This window comes from Martes martes (assembly GCF_963455335.1).
Source record: "Martes martes genome assembly, chromosome: 3".
In the NCBI taxonomy this organism is placed as follows: Eukaryota; Metazoa; Chordata; class Mammalia; order Carnivora; family Mustelidae; genus Martes; species Martes martes.
In genome coordinates, this window is record NC_137890.1 from 52,741,300 (window position 1) to 52,762,554 (window position 21,255).

Genomic DNA, 21,255 nt, shown 5'->3' on the forward strand with positions numbered 1-21,255 from the left:
AGGGGAAGTAGTAGGTCGCCCCTGTCCCTCTGACACTCCCATCCTCTCTACCCGTCCAGGTCGTATTCTAGGTCAGGAACCCCGTAACATCCCGAGGCTGGGTGCACAGGGGTCCCAAGCTGGCGGGGGTCCGCGTCCCCTGTGCCCCACTGCGCTCGCCGCTCTGGAGCCCGGCGGAGGGGCCTGGAAGGCTGCTGCTGGGAGGGCGTCTGATCCCCCGCGCCCCTTCCCCTGCGGAGGCGGCTGGGGGAGCGGAAGATGGCGGCTGCGGCCGGGCGCGGGGCTCTGGGCCCGGCTCGAACCGAGCGCACCCACTGACCGCCGCTGCCGCCCCCGCCGGGCGGTGCTGTGTCCCCACAGGAGTCGGAAAGGATGGCCGGGGCCGGCGGCCAGCACCACCCTCCGGGCGCCGCGGGAGGAGCGGCCGCCGGGGCCGGCGCTGCAGTCACCCCCGCCGCTGCGTCGGCGGGGCCGGGAGACGATTCGTCTGACAGCGAAGCGGAGCAAGAGGGACCCCAGAAACTGATCCGCAAAGTGTCCACCTCGGGGCAGATCCGGACCAAGGTGAGGCGAGCCCGCGGGCAGCGCGGAAGGCGGGAGGCTTCGGGGCGGGGAAGAGGAGCGAGGGCGCTTCGGGCACTCGGAGCGCGCGCCGGAGATCCCGGGAACGTGGGGCGCAAGGTGAGGGCGGGGCCTGACCCGGGGGCGGGGCCGGCGGGAGCTGGACCGCCGCGGGGCCGGAAGGGATTCCCGGGCCCGCACGGGAGGCCGCCAGGGTGGGCTCCCGGGGAGCAGGCGGCTGCGGTGGTGGAGCAGGGAACGAGCGGCTCGGCGGGAGCGTGGGAAAATGCTGAAGCGCTCTGGAGAGTTCCCACTCAGGGAACTTAAAAGGACTTTTATTTTTTTGTCCTCCCTGCGTGCGATGGTTGGGTGGAGTATGTGCCTTGCGTAGGGAGCCCGGCGCAGGCCGACCGGCCAGAGATGCAAAACGCGCCCCCCCCTTCCCTTCCCGCGGGCAGCAGCTGTCTCCTCCCCAGGACAACTCTGAAAAGGTGGGTGGGGAGGCGACAGCAGACTGCCGCCTTACGTCCCGCTGCCATTTGGAAGGCAGAAGTCAAGGCGCAACGCCTGTGTAAATGATGCTGGCGGTTGAACACCCTGTGTGACACATCAACAAGCCAGGCTTTTGAGTAGTGGGTTCCTGCTCAGCGCGGGGTTCAGATCTTAACAGCCATGGTTATCTGAATGAAGATTAACCGCCTTGTGTAATATGTGCTGTTACTTGCGTGTCTGTAGCAGATGCTTTTGAGAGCTCAAAGGTGAAGAGTTTTAAATAGATCTTGAGCATATACATAGGAAATGCTTACCACACTGAAGGGTTATTTATATTTTTAAGTTTTCATCGTACTTTAAAACACATCGTACTTTTGAAGTCTGTTATCACTAGGGTACTTTAATGAGGTTATTTGAAGAGAACCAATGAAATTACTGGGCTTGTGTACTCTCATTAAAAGTAAATTTGTAAAAGTTAATTTTATACTTAGTTTTATGAGAATTCGTTTTTTAAGATCAATGGACTCCTATGAGAGTAGAATTTTTATTACATGTTTATGAAATCATTTTTTTTTTTTAGCCTGCATCCTTATTTTCTAGAATAAATAGGGGTAAGCGCATGCAAGTGGTAACAAGATGCACTTAGCAAAGAGTCAAAGATTGCTTCTGTCATTTTTTTAACTGCCCACTGTAACTCATTTTAATAGTGACATTTCTTCATTTAATAAAATCTGTGATAACTTAAGGATTTGGGTTTAATATGTTTTTAGAAGATTAAGGCTAAACAAGATAGGGGCTTTCGAACAGTGCCTTTAACATTTGAAATCTCAATTTTAAAAAAGTTCATGAAACTGTGTTACTAGTGAACAAAATGGCAGGTTTAAAAAGTGGCATATTTTATAGATTCTTATGCAATGGTTAAAATTCCATGCAAAACGTATCAAAATTTACCAGTACATTTATAATACTTGAAAGAAAATTTAGAGATGGCTCTAATTTGAGTTAAGTTAAACAACAAATTTGAGGGGGTACAATTAAAATTTGTAGGTCTCATGAATTCATGGTAATAGCTAAGTTTATATATTTTAAATTTTATATTATCTATGGTTTGGGGTAAGGCATGTTTTTAAGACTAAGAATAAATTTAAAAAGTTCATTTATTATTGGTTTTCCATTTAACTCTCTAATAAAAATATTTAGTACATGTTTTTTTCCCATGATTAGAGATAGTGATCATTACATGAAATATTTCTTAAATTTCACAAGATGTATTGAATTTCAGAAATCCTGCATTTTATACTAACTCATACAAATGCATGTAACGTCATCAGCATTTTCATACATGAACACCTGAGATCCAGGCCTAAAACTCCTGAGAAGGGTGAGCCTCAGCCTTTCTGTGTGCCCCTCCCACCTCCATCCAGACTGTTTATATATGCTACAGATTTCATCAGTTACATCTCTTTATCACACATACTGATTCTCAGGGAAGAGAGCTAGTGCAGTAAGGGGATTAATAAAGTGAGAACTGCTAAATACTGCTTCCTAGCCTGTATTAAATTTCCTAAATTTAATACTGGTTCAATTATGGTCCAGGTAAGAGTTAAGGGAAAAGATCTTTTAGAAAAAGACTGTACTTGCTTGATCATCTCCACAGATATGTAAGATGGGAGAGTCTAGAGGAGAATGAGACCAGGACTAGCCCAAGAGCTAGTGGGTTTTGAGACAGAAAGCAGTTCTGGGATGCTTAGGTGGCTCAGTTGGTTAAGCCTCTGGCTCTTGATTTGCACTCAATGTGGATGTGATCTCAGGGTCATGAGATGTGATGTGATCTCAGGGTCATGAGATCCAGCCCTGTGTCGGGCTCAGCACTCAGCATGGAGTCGGCTTGAGATTCTCTCCCTCTTCCTTTGCTTCTACCCTACTCATGCTCTCTCTCTCTCTAAAAATAAATAAATAAATCTTAAAAAAAGAAATAAAAGTATTTATTAAATGAGTAATGTATATATTATACAGTTACATATAATGCTCCATATATATAGGTATTATTATTAAAACATGTTACTTATTTTGGTTTCCTTTAAGAGCCTTATGATCATGAAGTTGTCTGGTTAGTTTAGGTTTGGGATAAAAAAGGCCACCAAAGTAATTACCTTATTTAAAGTGTTCTTTTTGTAAATATTGGTTTGTGTTTTAAATAATTTGAATAATCTTAAATTAATTGTGGCATTTGGAAAGTATCCAGGTACTTCTTAACTGAAATAAGTATCGCGCGCCTGTAATAGGATATTGAACGGTGTGAGAGGCTATTCAGTGATGGGAGGGTATTCTGTGAAAAGTCAAATCTCCCTCTCACTCCAGACCTTCTAGTCTCCATCTCAGAGGCAATTGTTGGCATTTTTCTTGGTATACTTCCAGAAAATGTCTATGAATGTACATATGTTTCTTTAAAAAGTACAAGTGGGAACATTCTGTGCACAATGCTGTGTCTTGTTTGGAGTTTGAATATCATCATTTCCCTAATGGTGTATACACATCTACCTCATTCTTTTTGATGGTGGGGAAGTATTCCATTATGGTAGGTTGAGCTAAATGAATTTGTGAGGTCAGTAGGTCAGAAATGGTCAAGAGTAGGTCAAAAATGGCCAAGGGCCTGGGAGTTCTGGGAACTGGGAAGATGCTGTTGAAAGGGTACAAACATTCAGTTCTAGAATGAATAAGTTCTGGGAATCTAATGGGCAGCTTAGTGACTATAGCTAACAATACTGTATTGTATCCTTGAAATTTACTGAGAATAGATCTTAAGCATTCCTACTTTTTAAAAAAGATTTTGTTTATTTATTTATTAGAAAGAGAGAGCGAGGAAAGAGAGAGAGAGCAGGGGGAGGGGCAGAAGGAGAAGGAGAGAGAATCTCAAGCAGACTCACCGCTGGGCGCAGAGCCCGACTTGGGGCTTGATCTCATGACCCTAAGATCACAACCTGAGTCAAAATCAAGAGTCAGATGCTCAACTGACTGAGCCTCCCAGGCACCCCTAGATTTTAAGCATCCTTAAACATGAGCACACACACACACACACACACATTAATTAAGTGAGGTGCTGGTTATGTTAATTAACCCAATTGTGGTAATTATTTCACAATATGTATGTTTATCAAATTATTACATTGTATACTTTAAATATAATTTTGTTTGTCAATTATATCTCCATAAAGCTGGGAAGAAGTGGTTAAATATGGGAGATTTCATTTGGTTCGGCCTAACATGATAGATCATCATTTAATTACCTAGTTCTCTATGGAACTTCTCTGTGGAAGTTCTCTATGGTTATTTTAGGACAACACTAATCTCAGTTTTGTTTATTTGTTTGTTTTGCAGTGGATATGATGACTTTTATTTATTTATTTATTTTTATTTTTTTGACAGGAAGTTGGATTTATTGGTGGGCATGAATATGACGGGAGGGGTTAGTACCAAGGTTCTCATGAGTGCAGAGCCCTCCATTTGTCCAAGGGACCATGGTTAGGGATGTATTTGACCCCACAGCCATCTGGGATAAGCCGCTTTTCAGCCACCATGTCTTCAAATTCATCCACATTGAACTTAGTAAAGCCCCACTTCTTGGAGATGTGGATCTTCTTGCGGCCGGGGAACTTACCTTGGCTCTGCATAGGGCCTCAATCACATGCTCCTTGTTCTGCAGCTTGGTACGGATGGACTTGATGACTTGGCCAATGTGGACCCTTGCTACTGTGCCCTGGGGCTTTCCAAAGGCACCCGCACACCTGTCTGCAGCCTAAATTGGAGATAGCCATGAGGTCAGACCCCAGCATCCACACAAAGGGCTGTCTCCAAGGTCCCTTAGGGCAACCCATACAATCAACAGGCTGCATACACTACTGAGGAGGCTACTTATGATGACTTTTAAAGTAAAAAATAGGACTGGCATGCTTTTTTTTTTTTTTTAAAGATTTTATTTATTTATTTGACAGATACACACAGCAAGAGAGGGAATACAAGCAGGGGGAGTGGGAGAGGGAGAAGCAGGCTTCCCGCCAAGCAGGGAGCCCAATATGGGGCTCGATCCCGGGATGCTAGGATCATGACCTGAGCTGAAGGCAGAGGCTTAACCCACTGAGCCACCCAGCAGCCCCAAGACTGGCATGCTTTTAAAATTAGTCTGATTTAATAATGAAATTCTCCCATACATTTCAGTATCCTCCTCACATCTCCACTTTGTATACTCTTTGTTCTCCATTTTTTTCCTGTTCCTTTGTCCTTGCTGTGTATTATTTTTCTCTCTCTCTGTTTTTCACTTTTTCCTTTCTCTTTATCAGTGAAGTAGAATTTTGGGTAGTCTCAGCTAGCTACTCAGGTGCTGAACAGTAGATAATTTTATGGCTACCTCTGTTTCCCCAAAGGAAAAAAAAATCCTTTACTTAAAAAAGTGGAAACGGTGCTGATGTGAGAAAGCCAATGGGAGCTATAATTCATTCCATCTCTTCCTCCCTCCTTATCGTTGGCTCTTATTCCTAATTCTCAGTTCTGTCTTGAGGAGGAGGTTGATTTTACATTCAGATTTACCATTACAGAAAATTTTGCAGATATTTATTGAGGACGAGACATTCTGAAACGGCATTAATATAAACTCAGACCACCTTGGTTTTGAACATGAATGTGAAAGAAGCTTTGTTTGCTCTTTTTTGCCCGATGGATACTGTTGGCCCATGAATACAGGGACTGGCTGGAGGAACCTTGGTCAGATTTGCAGACTGAGATTGTTCAACCATCGTTATCCACGTGGTACCAACAAAGGAACCATCTCTGACTTTTTCTGACAATGACTCATCTCCGCCAAGGTCTTGAAGCTTCACGTGTCAAAAATATCTCCTAATTAGGTTTACTGTGCTCTCATTGATCTGGATTTCTATGTATTCTTACAGTTAATTTGGAATATTGATGGGTCTTTCTTTTTATGGGTCTTTAAATTTAGGTAACACATACCTAACCCCCTAAATGATATTCAGAACTTTGCAACATTATGTCTGGATTAAGACATCTCTTTAAGCACAGTAACAAAATAGTCATCACAATCTTCAGTTCATACCTTGGTTTTACTTTAACATGAAGGTTGTATAAACAAATTCTTGAACGTTTATGGTAAGGCACTATGTGGAAATATTGACTTGTATTTTTCACTGCTTAATGAGATGCAATTTGTGCAACTAAAACATTATCTTTCACTGTAACTGTAGTTAGAGTAGTCTAGGGAAGAAATACTCAGCATTTTTCAAATTATAGGTGGGAACCCATTAGTGGGCCATGATAGTTTACATCTAACATTTAAAAAACAGACAGAATAGATTAGAAACTATTACTCAGAACTTTTAACCACAATTCTGAATGGAATTTTTGGATGGGGTAGTGATCCAAATATGAGGAGAAACAGAAACATGGCCAGAAGATTGTTAAGAAATGAGAATAAAGTAATATTGATAGGTTTATTTTTCAGAAGCTCAATATGATATGAGAGGCAAGTAGGAATTTTAATATTTTGCTAGGTGATGAGCAGGAAGGTATTTTGAATAATAAGAATAATTAACATTCATCTAGGGCAGAACTTGGTGAACTTTTTCTGTAGAGGTTCAGAGAGTAAAGTCTTAAGCTTTGTGGGACATAAAGTCTGTGTCAAAATTATTAGCTCTACCATTGTCGTGTGAAAGCAGCCATAGACAATCCTTTTTGTTTTTTTTTTTCTAAGATTTTTATTTATTTATTTGACAGAGAGATCAAAAGTAGGCAGAGAGGCAGGCAGAGAGAGAGGGGGAAGCAGGCTCCCTGCTGAGAAGAGAGCCTGACATGGGGCTCAATCCCAGGACCCTGGGATCATGACCCAAGCTGAAGGCAGAGGCTTAACCCACTGAGCCACCCAGGCGCCCCATCCATTGACAATCCTTAAGTGAATAAGTGGTGTGGTAACACTTTAAGGACATATGAAATTTGAATTTCATATAGTTTTCAGGCATTAAGAAATACTCTTTATCTTCTTTTTTTTTTTTTTTTAAAGCCATTTAAACATGCAAAAACGTTCGTAACTGATGGGCTATACGAAATCAGGTAGCCAGAAGAAAATGGCCTATACATTTGGCTGGCGGGCCATAGTTTTCTGACCCCTGTTCTAGATGATGGAAAATGGTACAGTTTGGTTTGCAATGCACTGCAAAGTTAAGGTGCTGCTCGATGCTCTCGGCATTTAAGGGACCAAATAAAGCTAGATTTCAATCCATTTAAAAATCTCATCTTTGTAGAACATTTTATTTTTAGCTTGGTTTGCGTCTTTGCTTCCATTTTAATGTGAACTAAATATAGACTGGAAACTCTGAGTCCTGGTACAGTTAATACATGGTATAACAGCTTTCTTTCCATTCTGATTACAAGTTAAACATGATATTCCATTATTAAAGATAAGAGACATAATAAATAATTTACTAAACCTTTACATCTAACTGAAGATGCCTAATTTGAAAGTATCTAAATTTAGAAAGCTTTCGCTTAGTTTAAGGTTGCATGTTTGCTGTTGTGGTAGGAGTGACAAAAGGTTATATGACACGACCATTGTCAACCACCCAGGGCTCCTTTCTGTTTCCAGAGGACAGGGTTTCACTCCTATTGGATGTGTTAGGCTTTCCTTACTCAGGAAATGTGTTTATAAGCAAAGGTTTTAATTAAAGAGAGTTTGTTTTATATCTAAGAATAGACCTTCGAAAAAGGCCGTAACATGTTAGTACATTATTTTCCCTTGGCAAATTTGTGTGGTTTTGCTGGGTATCACATATATTTCTCCACGAATATTTAGTCACTTGAAACACTTATATATTTTTGATTTGGTTAAGTGGCTTAAAATGGCCAGTAACCGTTATTGATAACAGCCTTAATTTAGGATTCAGTGCTCGTTGTTTCTGCTTCAAGTAGTCTTTTTTTTTTTCAAACGAACATATATGGTAATAATCTCCCCCCTCCCCGTTCTTTGTTATGAGGATATTTGGAAGACTATTAGGCTCTTGTTTTATACCAAAGAAATATGATTAACTTTATCGTACATGGAGCTGGAATTTCTAACCTTCTCCCTGTGCCGTTTGAGTCCCATGACTTTTTCAAACCACCAACATGTGATTTACTATAATAAATCTTTATGTATAGGCTTGGGGCATTTATGTCAGAAATTTAAAAATACATTTCTACTTAGCATTTTATTGTTTACAGAGCAGTTTTTGTAACTGAATGAACTGAATAAACAGGAGCTTATATAACAGTTCCGCAAAATTACCTAAATTTTACAAATCATAAATCTGAGACTCAGTTTAGTATCTGCTGAGTAAATGGCAGGCTAGAACTCAAAAGCGAGACTTGTTACCATTATTCCCTGGCACAGTGGACCCAATGGTAGGTTCCAGATTACTTTTTTCGGGAGTTCCATCAGCTTATTGGGTTTTGAAGCCTTACCTCTACAGGGTACAGGCACAGATGGGTGCCGGCTGTCTCCACTTCCCTCCCCCACTCCACGCTTCCCCTGTCCCTGTCCTCCTCTTTCTACCCCTTCCTCCTCCTTCCTGCCCTGCCCTTCATCCATCTTTTTAGTCTGTAAGTATATCTCTCACCAATGTTATGGATTTTATAATGTCTTTTTGCATCCGAATCCCACATTTTTCGTGACACGTTTAAGAGTGTGTGTTTGCAAAGTAAATTTCTGAATAAAAAAAATTCAGCTCACATTTCTCCTGATTTTAATTACTGTTAGCAAAATCGTGGAATCACTTTGAAAAACATCTTTAGAAGGACTAAGTTAGAAGAAATGCTTTTAGGTAGCTAACTCTTCAAGTAGGTTTTCAAAGAAAACTGTTAGTTTCACTTCCATAAGGTAAGATGCTATTTTTAAAAGGTCATGATATAGTGTTAAAAAGAATTATATAAGGTAATTTTTCATGTGGCCCGTTATAACATAGTTGAGGAAAAAGTATACATAGAATTTATTTTTAACTAGTTAAGGGATGAAAATGACATTTGGGGTGCCATTTTCTCCATCTATCTCCTATTTTATTTAAATGAGAAATTTTGCCAGGCTGTATACCTGAACAGGCATACTGTTTTGACTTGGATTATTTATGCAAACTCATATAGTACTTTAAAGTTATAACAGAGGTGCGTGGATGGCTCAGTCAGTTAAGTGACTGACTCAGGTCATGGTCTCAGTGTCATGAGTTTGAGTCCCGCTTTGGGCTCAGCACTGAGTGTGGAGCCTGCTTCAGATTCTCTCTCTCCCTCTCCCCTCGCCATGTTCGTTCTTGCTCTCTCTCTAAAAAAAAAAATTACAATATTAAAGTAATGTTATAATGTAATGTTAGATATCATTAATATATAATAAATATAAATTTTGTATATGCTTACATATATAAATACATATAATGTGTATTATAGATGCTATATGAACATAGTATATAATTATAATGTTCTATGAACATGATATATGCATGTTCCATATATGAACATATCTCTGTAGTTTGTGAGGCAGAATGGTAAAACAAGCAGCCCTGAATCCAGCGTAAGAACCAGGATATTTCCAGGCCCATATATTGACCCGGGTGCTCCTTCTCTTTATTCCATTTTTGCCCCTCAGTTCATTCAAAAAGATATGTATGGTGTTTCCAAGCACCTTCATAGGTGCTGGGGATTGAGCAATAAACAAAATAGACACAAACCTCTGCCTTCTTGGAGTTCACATTGTAATGCAGGCAGAAGTTATAAACTCATAAATATGTAAACTGTGTCACATATTAGCAGGTGGGAAGTGTTATAGAGAAAAAACATGAGTGGGGGTGGGGTGGGGAGGGGAAAGGTCTTCCTGAGAAGGTGACATCTGAGCAAAGATCTTGAGGGAACGAATCACGGACTTCTGAGGGAAAAGCAATGTAGGCAAAAGGAACAGCAGATGCAAAGATCAAGAGACAGAAGCTGTGATAAGGAGGGGATCAGTGCGACTGAAGTTAGGGGTGGTCAGAGTCAGGGGGAAGCAGGTAGAAAGTTGGAAGTAGGTAAACAGTGTCAATAGTAAGGTGGTACTATAGAGAAGAGTTCTTAGCTTGGGGTTCATGCATTCCATAGCATGGATGGGCTTTGGAGGGCTCCCCGCATTTTATATCTGTGTATACGTCCCTCAGAAGACTGAAACCATTGATTTGTAAAGGGGAATTGCAGGACAGACCATAAATGATGGATGAAAAAAAAAATACACATACACTGTAACCAACAGTTGTTGTGGCCATTTGGAGACATGCTGCAGTCGGGGGTGGGTTCAGTGAAATGAATCATCTTGAGTGGGATAGGATAGCAAGGTTCCTTTCAGGAGTTAGTAGTATTGGGTTTGTATCTTGGCTCTTTCAGGTCCCAGTAGGTGACCTTAGTCATGTTACTTAATGTGACAGAGAATGCTGTGCCCATCAGGATCTATTTCTGCTGTTCTTCCTGGCTCACTGTCGGACTTCATTTCCGCCTGCAGATAGGTGGGGTTATGTGACTGAGTTCAGGCCAGGGGAATATGGATGGGAGTGACGTTTGTTGTTTGGCTTCTGAAACGTTTTATGGGACTCTGTGTTTTGTCTCTTCTCTCACCTGCCAGCTAGATGTAGATTGTCTAGTGAGAGGAGCTTGGATCCTTGAATGACTTCATGGAGCAGAGCCTCTGTGATCCTGTCCCTAAACCTCACTGGTCACATTGGATGGTGACACTAGAAGGAAATAGACCTTTACTGTGTTAAGCCTCTGAGATTTGGGCATTGTTTGCTGTATCAGTTAGCATACTGTGACCAATACAGTTCATTTCTGTGAAGGCCAGGGTTCTCATTTACGGAACGGATATAGTGATTTTTGCCTCATAGGGTAGAGTAAATGAAAGATAAAGATAATGAAAGTAATGAAAGATAAAGAAATACACCATATGCTTCTATATCCTTGATTTTTATAATTATTTAAAAAATTTTTTTAAATTATTTTAAAAAATTGATATAAAATCTGGATAACTCAATTATTCATGATACATGTATTTCCTAAATAACTTAATCAGTAGGGTATATAGACTGCTGTTCTTTGTTGACTTTTTAAAAGACTTGATAAAACTATTATGTTCTATAGACCATTATTTTATCATTAAAAATAAAATGTCTTTCAGGCGTCTGGGTGGTTCAGTGGGTTAAAGCCGCTGCCTTAAGCTCAGGTCGTGATCTCAGGGTCCTGGGATTGAGTCCCGCATCGGGCTCTCTGCCCAGCACGGAGCCTGCTTCCTGCCCTCACTCTCTCTGCCTGCTTCTCTGCCTACTTGTGATCTCTGTCTGTCAAATAAATAAATAAAATCTTAAAATAAAATAAAATAAAATGTCTTTGCTACCATGAAGGGCCTTATGGATGTATGAAAACTCACATTGCAGGAGCAATGAGGATAGGCTTACTCTACATGATGATTTTAGCTAGGGTCAGTCTTGTTTCTAGAGTAATGTATGTTATACATGTCTTATGAAAAAATACTGTAATAGGAATGAGTGACCACTTAGAGATGGTAGTAGAAATAATTGGTCTGGTAGGCTTTTAGGTGCTTTTGTGGCCAAGTCTACTTTACCCTGGAATGTTCTTCCTGACATCCTCCCTGTCTCCTTAAGTCCTATTTACTCCTCTGTCCACACAATCTGGCTTTTGCCCCAACCATTTTATGAAAACGTCTTTTGCAAAGGTCACTACCACCTAATTGCTAAAAAATCCAGTGGTCTCCTTTTAGCTTTCACTCAACTGTATTTTGTGCCAATTTTGATGCTGTTGAGCATTTTTCTCACATCTTTCCCTTTTGTTTTCAAGGTTTGAATTCCTCTTATCTTTCTTATTAGCTTTTTACTGCCTGTCTGTCTCTAGCCCTGACTCCTTTGGCTAATGCTAAATGTTTTTGTTTCCTAGGATTCTTACTCTAAGTCTGTCTGCCTCTGTCTTAGTTAATGTGATCGATTCGATTAGACTTCCCCTACCAGCTGTACCAGTCTTTGAATAGCCTGTGCTCTTTCCTGAGACCTGGACCTATATCTCCTTTGCCTACCAGTGCTGACTCTTGTGTGTTCTCTAGCCATCTCAGTCTTGACATTCTCAAACCCAACAGGTATGTTCATAGTCACCGCACCTACTGGGCACATTCTGCTTCACTACTTTTATATCTTACAGGATTTGCCTTGTAGTTAACTTTGACTGTTTATCTTGCTGATCATCTTCATTAACTCATTTGCTGTCAATAAAAGTGCATTCAGAGTCTACTGCGGCTGGGCAGAGTGCTAGGCCCTGCGGACGGAGCCCTGAGCTCCGTATGAGGCAGACACAGCCCCCTTCCTCATGGAGCTCAGTCAGCAGTCACCAAATGTAGTCAGTTCTGTTTTGTTATATGTTATCTCATTTAATCTTCATAACAAAGCTGTTAAGTAGGTAGGTATAACTATTATATTTGTTTTAGAAATGAGGAAGCCAAGGATTAGAAAGTAACTTGGAGGTTGCACAGCTCTCCAGTGACTGGTTTGATGCCTGGTTTCAATCTATGATGATATACTGTCCCTTTGTCTACTGGGTGTGTTTGTTCATCCATTTCCTTTTATTTCTATTGCTACTTACCCTAACTTCATTAGACCTGCAAAATTTATCATTTTGATGTTTGCAATGGATTTTCTCTTTGGTCCACTGCCAGAGTTCTCTCTATGAGAGGGACGTATGATCATAACACATTTTGTATGAATCTTAGACATTGTCCATTGCTAGTGGAATAAAGTCTAAATTTCTTAGCATAGCTTAGTAGGTCTTTCTCAGTTTGATAATAAAATCACGTAAAAAATTCTACCTACTAGATCTTACATTCTATCAAAGGAGAAGTTAATACCCATATAAACAAATGTGTATCAGATGTTCCTAAGCATAATGAAGGAAAATAAGACAGCGTAAAGGGGGAGAGAGTGATGGGGCGGTGTATGTATGTGTGGAAAGTATTTGGGTTGACTAGGTCCAGGAAAGACTCTCTTGGTGAAGTGATTTTGAACAGAGATCTGAATGAAGTGACATGAGCCATGCAGATATCTGGTGTTGGGACATACCAGGCAGAGTCAGGGCCCTGGTATTCCAGTTGTGTTTTCTGTCACTGTCATCCTGTGGACGATTGTGCCAAACTCTTCTCTGTTCCCAAAGTAAGGCAGGTATTATTGTACCTCCAAGTGTTTTCATGTGATATTCCATTGACCTGAAATGCTCCTTCCCCCCCCCCCATTTCTCTGCCTGATTTATTTATCTATTTATTTAATTTTTAAAAAAGATTTTATTTATTTATTTGAGAGAGAGAGAGAGAGAGAGAGAGAGAAAGCACGAGCATGGAAAGGGGCAGAGGGAGAAGCAGGCTCCCCGCTGAGCAGGGAGCCTGATGCTGAGCTCCATCCTAGGACCTCTGAGATCATGACCTGAGCCAAAGGCAGATGCTTAACCAACTGAACTACCCAAGTGCCCCTGCCTGATTTATTTCTATGTACTATTATTTCCCAACATTTCTGAAAATATTTGAAGTGGTTTATGTTCAATATTGTGTATCAAGCTTAGGTAAAATATAGAAAGGACTATGAGACCAAGAATGTTAGTAGGTTAGTCTATAAAGCAGGGTGTCTGTGTTCGTTCTATCTGTCTATCTATCTATCTATCTATCTATCTATCTATCTTCTATCTATTGTTAAAGATGACTTATTAATTTGTCCCCAAGCTTCCTGGTAGCCAAAGCAACAAGATCATTTACAAAATTTTATTGTCAAAGAAAAAAATTTTTTTCTAGGTCCCAAGGAAATGTGTCTGTTAGTTGTCCATGTGGGGTGGGGAGGGGGTCACTGAGGGATGAAGTTGATGCTTCCATCCCCAGTATGTGTGGCAGGATGGGATCTCGTGCAGGCCTGATCTGGAAGCAGAATTATTTATCCAGAGGGTGCAGTAGATTCGGAAGGAGGGGCTTTCGGAAGCTCTTTTCTGATTATTTCAGTTTTCTTCATGGAATAAGAACCTAGATCATCCCCTGAGAATAAGATGGGGGAGAGGATCTTAGAGATCTGGGAGAGAGGAAAAGGTGTATAATAGGAGAATTAAATAGGAGAATAGGAGAATGGAGTAGACGTGCAGGGTAAATATCAGGAGGCATTTTAGGCACACCTGAGGCGAGTGACCATGAATTGAAGGTAAGCACTGTCACCCTGGCTGTGGGACCATGTTCAACTACATGGCTGTAGGCACAGAATAAATAGAGAACTGGGTTAAATCAGGGTTATGGTTTGGTTAAATAAGTATGGCAGAGGAAGAGGGGGTAGGGGGGTTAAGGGTTGACACAGGGGAGAGATTACAATGACAAGCTCTGGGATTTATGTTGGGTAAAGAATGAGCACTCGAGGTGTCTTCAGAAGTGACTATGGGACCAAATAGCTAAGGAAGAGTAGAAGAGAAAATCATTGCAAAGAATTAAATTTTAGCCACTCAAAGAAGAAGAGAGAAAGAAAAGAAAGTCTACGAAAAAACTGTAGAGTTCTAATTATTTTATTTAAAAAATTTTAAGAGAGGGAGGGGGAGGGGTAGAGGGAGAAGGAGAGAGAGAATCCTAAGCAGGCTCCATGCCCAGTGCAGAGCCGGACTAGGGGCTCAGTTTCACAACCCTGAGATCATGACCTGAGCCAGAATCAAAAGTCAGACACTTAACCAACTGAGCCACGCAGGTAGCCCCAGTTTTAATTATTTTAAGTATGCTTTATAGATGCATTAATAATAGGTTTTGCTGGGGGAAATCTCTGGATCATGTACGTATAGCTGAGGTCTCTTCATTAGTAAAATACAAAGAATATTTTACTCAGAACATGAGGATAGTTCCTCAAAGAAATAAATGGATCTGAGTTGGAATTTAAAAAAACAACAATATACAATTGAAAACTTAATGTGCATTAAGTAACCCATGATCCCTAATTCTAGTCCTTACTGGTTAAATCAGGAACCTCTCCAAGTTTGAGTTTTCTCATATTTAAATTCTCATAAGGTTCTTGTGAGGATTGAAGAGATACAGTCCTTAGCTCAGTGCCTGGCATACAGTAAGTGGTAGTAAATGTTAGCCACATAGTCAGGAATCTTGAGGGGCACCTGGGTGGCTCAGTCAGTTAAGCGTCTGCCTTCAGCTCAGGTTGTGATCCCAGGGTCCTGGGATTGAGTGGGGAGCCTGCTTCTCCTCTGCTCATGATCTCTCGCTCTCTCTTTCTTGCTTTCAAATAAATATAGAAATAAATAAAATCTTTAAAAAAAAAAATCTTGAGGTGAAGGGCACTCTTTCTGAAAGGTGCTATTGCCCGTAGAAGTATGCAAGGGAGTGAGTTGCTAGTGAAATCTTCAGTCATAGTGAAAATCCCTGTGCGTAGCCTGCCTTTGGCAGGCCCGAGTCTAAGTTGTGTAATTGTAAACCTTTTTGAAGGTTGATACGGGGATGGAGATGTTCTCATAGATATAGCTAAGATTCTACAGTAGGAAGGGAAGAATGTTGAAAGAGATTCAACTTTTCCCTGGTAACACGGTTACCTCAGCATCATCTATACATATCACTACAATTCTGAATTATTACTATTCAAGCATTCATGGTCTTCCCCCTCCTCCTCCTCCTCTTCTTCTTCTTCTTTTTTTTTTTTAAGGTTTTTTATTTATTTATTTGACAGACAGAGACCACAGGTAGGCAGAGGCAGGCAGAGAGAGAGTGGGTGAAGCAGGCTCCCCGCTGAGCAGAGAGCCCGATGCGGGGCTCGATCCCAGGACGCCGGGATCATGACTTGAGCCGAAGGCAGAGGCTCAAACCACTGAGCCACCCAGGCGCCCCTCTTCTTCTTCTTTTTTAAGATTTTATTTTTATATAATCTCTACACGCAACATGGGACTTGAACTCACAACCCCAAGATCAAGAGTTGCATGCTCTACCAACTGAACCAGCCAGAATCCCCTCCTCTTCTCTTCTTAAAGAGGAAGCATTCTAACACGTTCCGACAGCTCCTTCATTCTCCTTTGTTATGGAATATGATGGTGGATCTAATGAGGGGGACAGGAAAATGCTCATTCTGTGGTACTATTCCCTTCAGGGTCCCAGTACGTGTGGTGTAATTGAGAAGCTGGAATGAGCAGGGAAAGTCACATGCTCTGACTTTCCTGTCAAGGCGAACTGTGAACATACATGAGACATTCCCTGGGAAATATTTAGATGAAGGGGAAGGACTAGGGTCCCACATGAGCAAGTAAGAGAAACAGACGTACAATATGGATTATTGTCATCACTGTGACCCCATGTATACTTATAGGCTGATAAGGTCTAGGAACTTGAGGTATAGTTTAATTAACCATCTATATAGTATGAGCACATGATATATAAAACATTTAACTTATAAAGTAGTTGGACACTCATGTTCATAGCAGCATTATTCACAAGAGCCAAAAAGTAGAAGCAGCTCCAATGTCCATTGACCGTTGAATAAAAACAAAACAAAACATGGGATATACATGTGATTGGCTCAAAAAAGGAAAGAATTCTGACACCTGCTACAACACGGATCGACTTTGAGGACATTATGCTAAGTGAAATAAACCAGCTACAAAAGAACATGTGATCTCACTTAGATGAGGTCCCAGAAGTAGTCAATTTCAGAAATACAGAAAGCAGGATGGTGGTTGCCAGAGGCTTGGGGGGGATCAGGGAAGGGGGAGTTAGTGTTTAATGGGTACAGAGCTTCAGTTTTACAAGCTGAAAATAGTTCTGTGGATGGATAGTGGCTATGGTTGCACAGCCATGGGAATGTACTTAATGCTAGTGATCTGCACACTTAAACATGGTTAAGATGGTAAGTTTTATGTTAAGTGCATTCTACCATAGTTAAAACCAATGATAAAGTAGGCTTCATAGGAATGGCCCACTGTAAACTCAAATAGTATTACAAGATTTTTTTAGTGAGATAAAGATGAAAAATAAGTTTAAGACATGTACAGAATATCAGGAAAACAATGAAAACATCAAGAAAACTGAAACTTTGCTGAGATGCAAAAAGTATCTGGATGAATGCTCTAAGTTTTGTCAAGTTTACTCTTCAATTTTACACTATTACAAATACATTTGCTATTTGAATTTGGGCTAACTCACTAAAATGATCTAAGGTCTTAAAATATATTTTAAGGTCTTAAAATAATACATGTCGAAAAGGAAGAGTAACAAGGGGTCCCTAGCCAAGCAGACGTCATTAAAGTAACAAAGCTACAAAAATAATGAATGTGGCTTTTATATGGGAATAAATTGAAAGATAAATGGAACAGAATAAAATGTTCAGAAACTTACCTATAAACATATAAGAATATAGTTTATAATAATGATAATATTTCAAGTGGGGGGAAGATGGATTACTCAATAATTCCTCTTGAGGCAACTGGCTCACCATTTAGTCAAAAAAATTGGAAGCCCGATTCTTACCTCACATTATGGGCTACATACTTTCTAGATAGGATAAAGATCAAATTTACAATAAACAAATCATAAAAGTACTAGAATAAATATAGGTAATTGCATAGTTTCAGGCTTGGAAAGAATTTTAAAATGTGACACTGAAGAAGAGAATATAAAGTGAGAGCTTGTGGAATTCTGACATATTGAAACTCACCATAAACTAAGTGACAAGGCGAGGCGCCTGGGTGGCTCAGTTGGTTGGGCATCTGTCTTTGGCTTGGGTCTTGGTCCCGGGGTCCTGGGATTGGGCCGGGCATGGGGCTCCCTGCTTGTCGGGAAGCCTGCTTCCCCTCTCCCTCTCCCACTGCTTGTGTTCCCTCTCTCTCTGTGTCTCTCTCTGTCAAATAAATAAAATCTTAAAAAAAAAAACAAACAAAAACCCAACTAAGTGACAAGGCAAATAATTTCTCAAACCTCTTCAGTGTTTAGCCAGAAAGATTATTTCTCATTTTTTGTTTATGATACATATGTCCAATAATAAGGAACTGGTTAAATTAATTATGCTGTATCTATATAAAAAATTCCATCAGGTATGTGGCACCTGGCAGGCAGTTGACGTTCTGTAGGTACTAAGAGAGTAGATAGGTGAACAAATTAACTATTGGCATCGTCTTGACATGGAAAGTACTCCCATATATGGGGCAGAAGAGGAGATTATAGTATGTATAGACTCTGGGCCCCAGGAAAGGGCATAACAGAGACATAGTGGTTTCTCACTGTATTATAGAATTATGAGTATTTGCTCTTTTCTTATTTCTTTATTTTTTTTTAAATTTTAATTCCAGTTAGTTACCATACAGTGTTGTATTAATTTCAGGTGTACAGTACAGTGAGTCAGCATTTCCATACAATACCCTGTGCTCATCTCAACAAGTACACTTCTTTTTTTTTTTTTTTTTTTTTTAAGATTTATTTATTTGTTTTTGAGAGAATGAGAGACCACGCGTGAGTGGGAGATGGATCAGAAGGGCAGAGTATCCAAAGCCAACTCCGTGCCCAGCAGGGAGACCGATTCAGAGCTCGATCCTACAACCACAAGATCATGGCCTGAGCCAAAACCAAGAATTAGACCATTAATCAACTGAGCCAACCGGGTGCCACTTTCCTTCTCATATTTTTTTTTTTTTCCTTCCAATTTTTTATTTATTTTCAGCGTAACAGTATTCATAGTTTTTTCACCACACCCAGTGCTCCATGCAATCTGTGCCCTCCCTAATACCCACCACCTGGTTCCCCCACCCTCCCACCCCGCCCCTTCAAAACCCTCAGGTTGTTTTTCAGAGTCCATAGTCTCTCATGGTTCACCTCCCCTTCCAATTTCCCTCAACTCCCTTCTCCTCTCCATCTACCCTTGTCCTCTGTATTATTTGTTATGCTCCACCAATAAGTGAAACCATATGATACTTGACTTTCTCTGTTTGACTTATTTCACTCAGCATAATCTCTTCCAGTCCTGTCCATGTTGCTACAAAGGTTGGGTATTCGTCCTTTCTGATGTAGGCATAATACTCCATAGTGTATATGGACCACATCTTCCTTATCCATTCATCCGTTGAAGGGCATCTTGGTTCTTTCCACAGTTTGGCGACCGTGGCCATTGCTGCTATAAACATTGGGGTACAGATGGCCCTTCTTTTCACTACATCTGTATCTTTGGGGTAAATACCCAGCAGTGCAATTGCAGGGTCATAGGGAAGCTCTATTTTTAATTTCCTGAGGAATCTCCACACTGTTCTCCAAAGTGGCTGCACCAGTTTGCATTCCCACCAACAGTGTAAGAGGGTTCCCCTTTCTCCACATCCTCTCCAACACACGTTGTTTCCTGTCTTGCTAATTTTGGCCATTCTAACTGGTGTAAGGTGGTATCTCAATGTGGTTTTGATTTGAATCTCCCTGATGGCTAGTGATGATGAACATTTTTTCATGTGTCTGGTAGCCATTTGTATGTCTTCATTGGAGAAGTGTCTGTTCATATCTTCTGCCCATTTTTTAATATGATTATCTGTTTTGTGTGTGTTGAGTTTGAGGAGTTCTTTATAGATCCTGGATATCAACCTTTTATCTGTACTGTCATTTGCAAATATCTTCTCCCATTCCGTGGGTTGCCTCTTTGTTTTGATGACTGTTTCTTTTGCTGTGCAGAAGCTTTTTATCTTGATGAAGTCCCAGAAGTTCATCTTTGCCTTTATTTCCTTCGCCTTTGGAGACATATCTTGAAAGAAGTTGCTATGGCTGATATCAAAGAGGTTACTCCCTATGTTCTCCTCGAGGATTCTGATGGATTCCTGTCTCACGTTGAGGTCTTTTATCCATTTTGAATTTATCTTTGTGTACGGTGTAAGAGAATGGTCAAGTTTCATTCTTCTACATATAGCTGTCCAGTTTTCCCAGCACCATTTATTGAAGAGACTGTCTTTTTTCCACTGGATATTTTTTCCTGTTTTGTCAAAGATTATTTGACCATAGAGTTGAGGGTCCATATCTGGGCTCTCTACTCTGTTCCACTGGTCCATGTGTCTGTTTTTATGCCAGTACCATGCTGTCTTGGTGATCACAGCTTTGTAGTAAAGCTTGAAATCAGGTAACGTGATGCCACCAGTTTTATTTTTGTTTTTCAACATTTCCTTAGCAATTCGGGGTCTCTTCTCATTCCATACAAATTTTAGTATTATTTGCTCCAGCTCTTTGAAAAATACTGGTGGAATTTTGATTGGAATGGCATTAAAAGTATAGATTGCTCTGGGCAGTATAGAGAATCGATTCCATTTACTATAGCACCAAAAACCATAAGATACCTCGGAATAAACCTAACCAAAGAGGTTAAAGATCTGTACTCGAGGAACTACAGAACACTCCTAAAAGAAATTGAAGAAGACACAAAAAGATGGAAGACCATTCCATGCTCTTGGATGGGAAGAATAAACATCGTTAAAATGTCTATACAAGTACACTTCTTAATCCCCATCACTTATTTAACTCAGTTTGTTCTCTGTAATTAAGTCTGTTTCTTGATTTTTCTCTTTCTCTCTTATTTTTTCCCTTTGCTTGCTTGTTTTGTTTCTTAAATTCCACATATGAGTGAAATCATGTAGTATGTATCTTTCTGAGATTTTGCTTAGCATTGTTCTCTCTTGTTTCACCCATGTCATTGCAAATGGCAAGATTCTAATCTTTTTTGGGCACCTGGGTGGCTCAGTGGGTTAAGCTGCTGCCTTCAGCTCATGTCGTGATCCCAGGGTCCTGGGATCGAGTCCCGCATCGGGCTCCTTGCTCGGCGGGGAGCCTGCTTCTCTCTCTGTCTCTGCCTGCCTCTCTCTCTACTTGTGTGTGCACGCTCTCTCTATCTCTCTTACAAATAAATAAATAAAATCTTAAAAAAAGATTCTAATCTTTTTTATGGTTGAATAATATTTTATATATAACATCTATAAAATAATATATATATCTCACATCTTTATCCATTCACCAATCGATGGACACTTGGGCTACTTACGTTTCTTGGCTATATTGTAAATGATACCCCCAATAAACATAGGGGTGCATATATCCCTTTGAGTTAGTGTTCTTGTGTTCTTTGAGTAAATACTCTGTGATTGCTG

General features: G+C 40.5%; 1 protein-coding gene across 2 annotated transcripts in view; it reads left to right on the plus strand.

Moving 5' to 3' along the window:
* The first annotated feature begins 238 nt into the window (after window positions 1–238).
* DGKH (diacylglycerol kinase eta) overlaps window positions 239–21,255 on the plus strand; it is a 164,997-nt gene continuing 143,980 nt past the window's right edge. For both annotated transcript variants that reach the window (XM_080799853.1, XM_080799854.1), the window contains exon 1: window positions 239–564. In XM_080799853.1, the coding sequence (XP_080655979.1) occupies window positions 373–564 (192 nt within the window). In that variant the 5' untranslated portion in view covers window positions 239–372. The remainder of the gene's footprint in view (window positions 565–21,255) is intronic.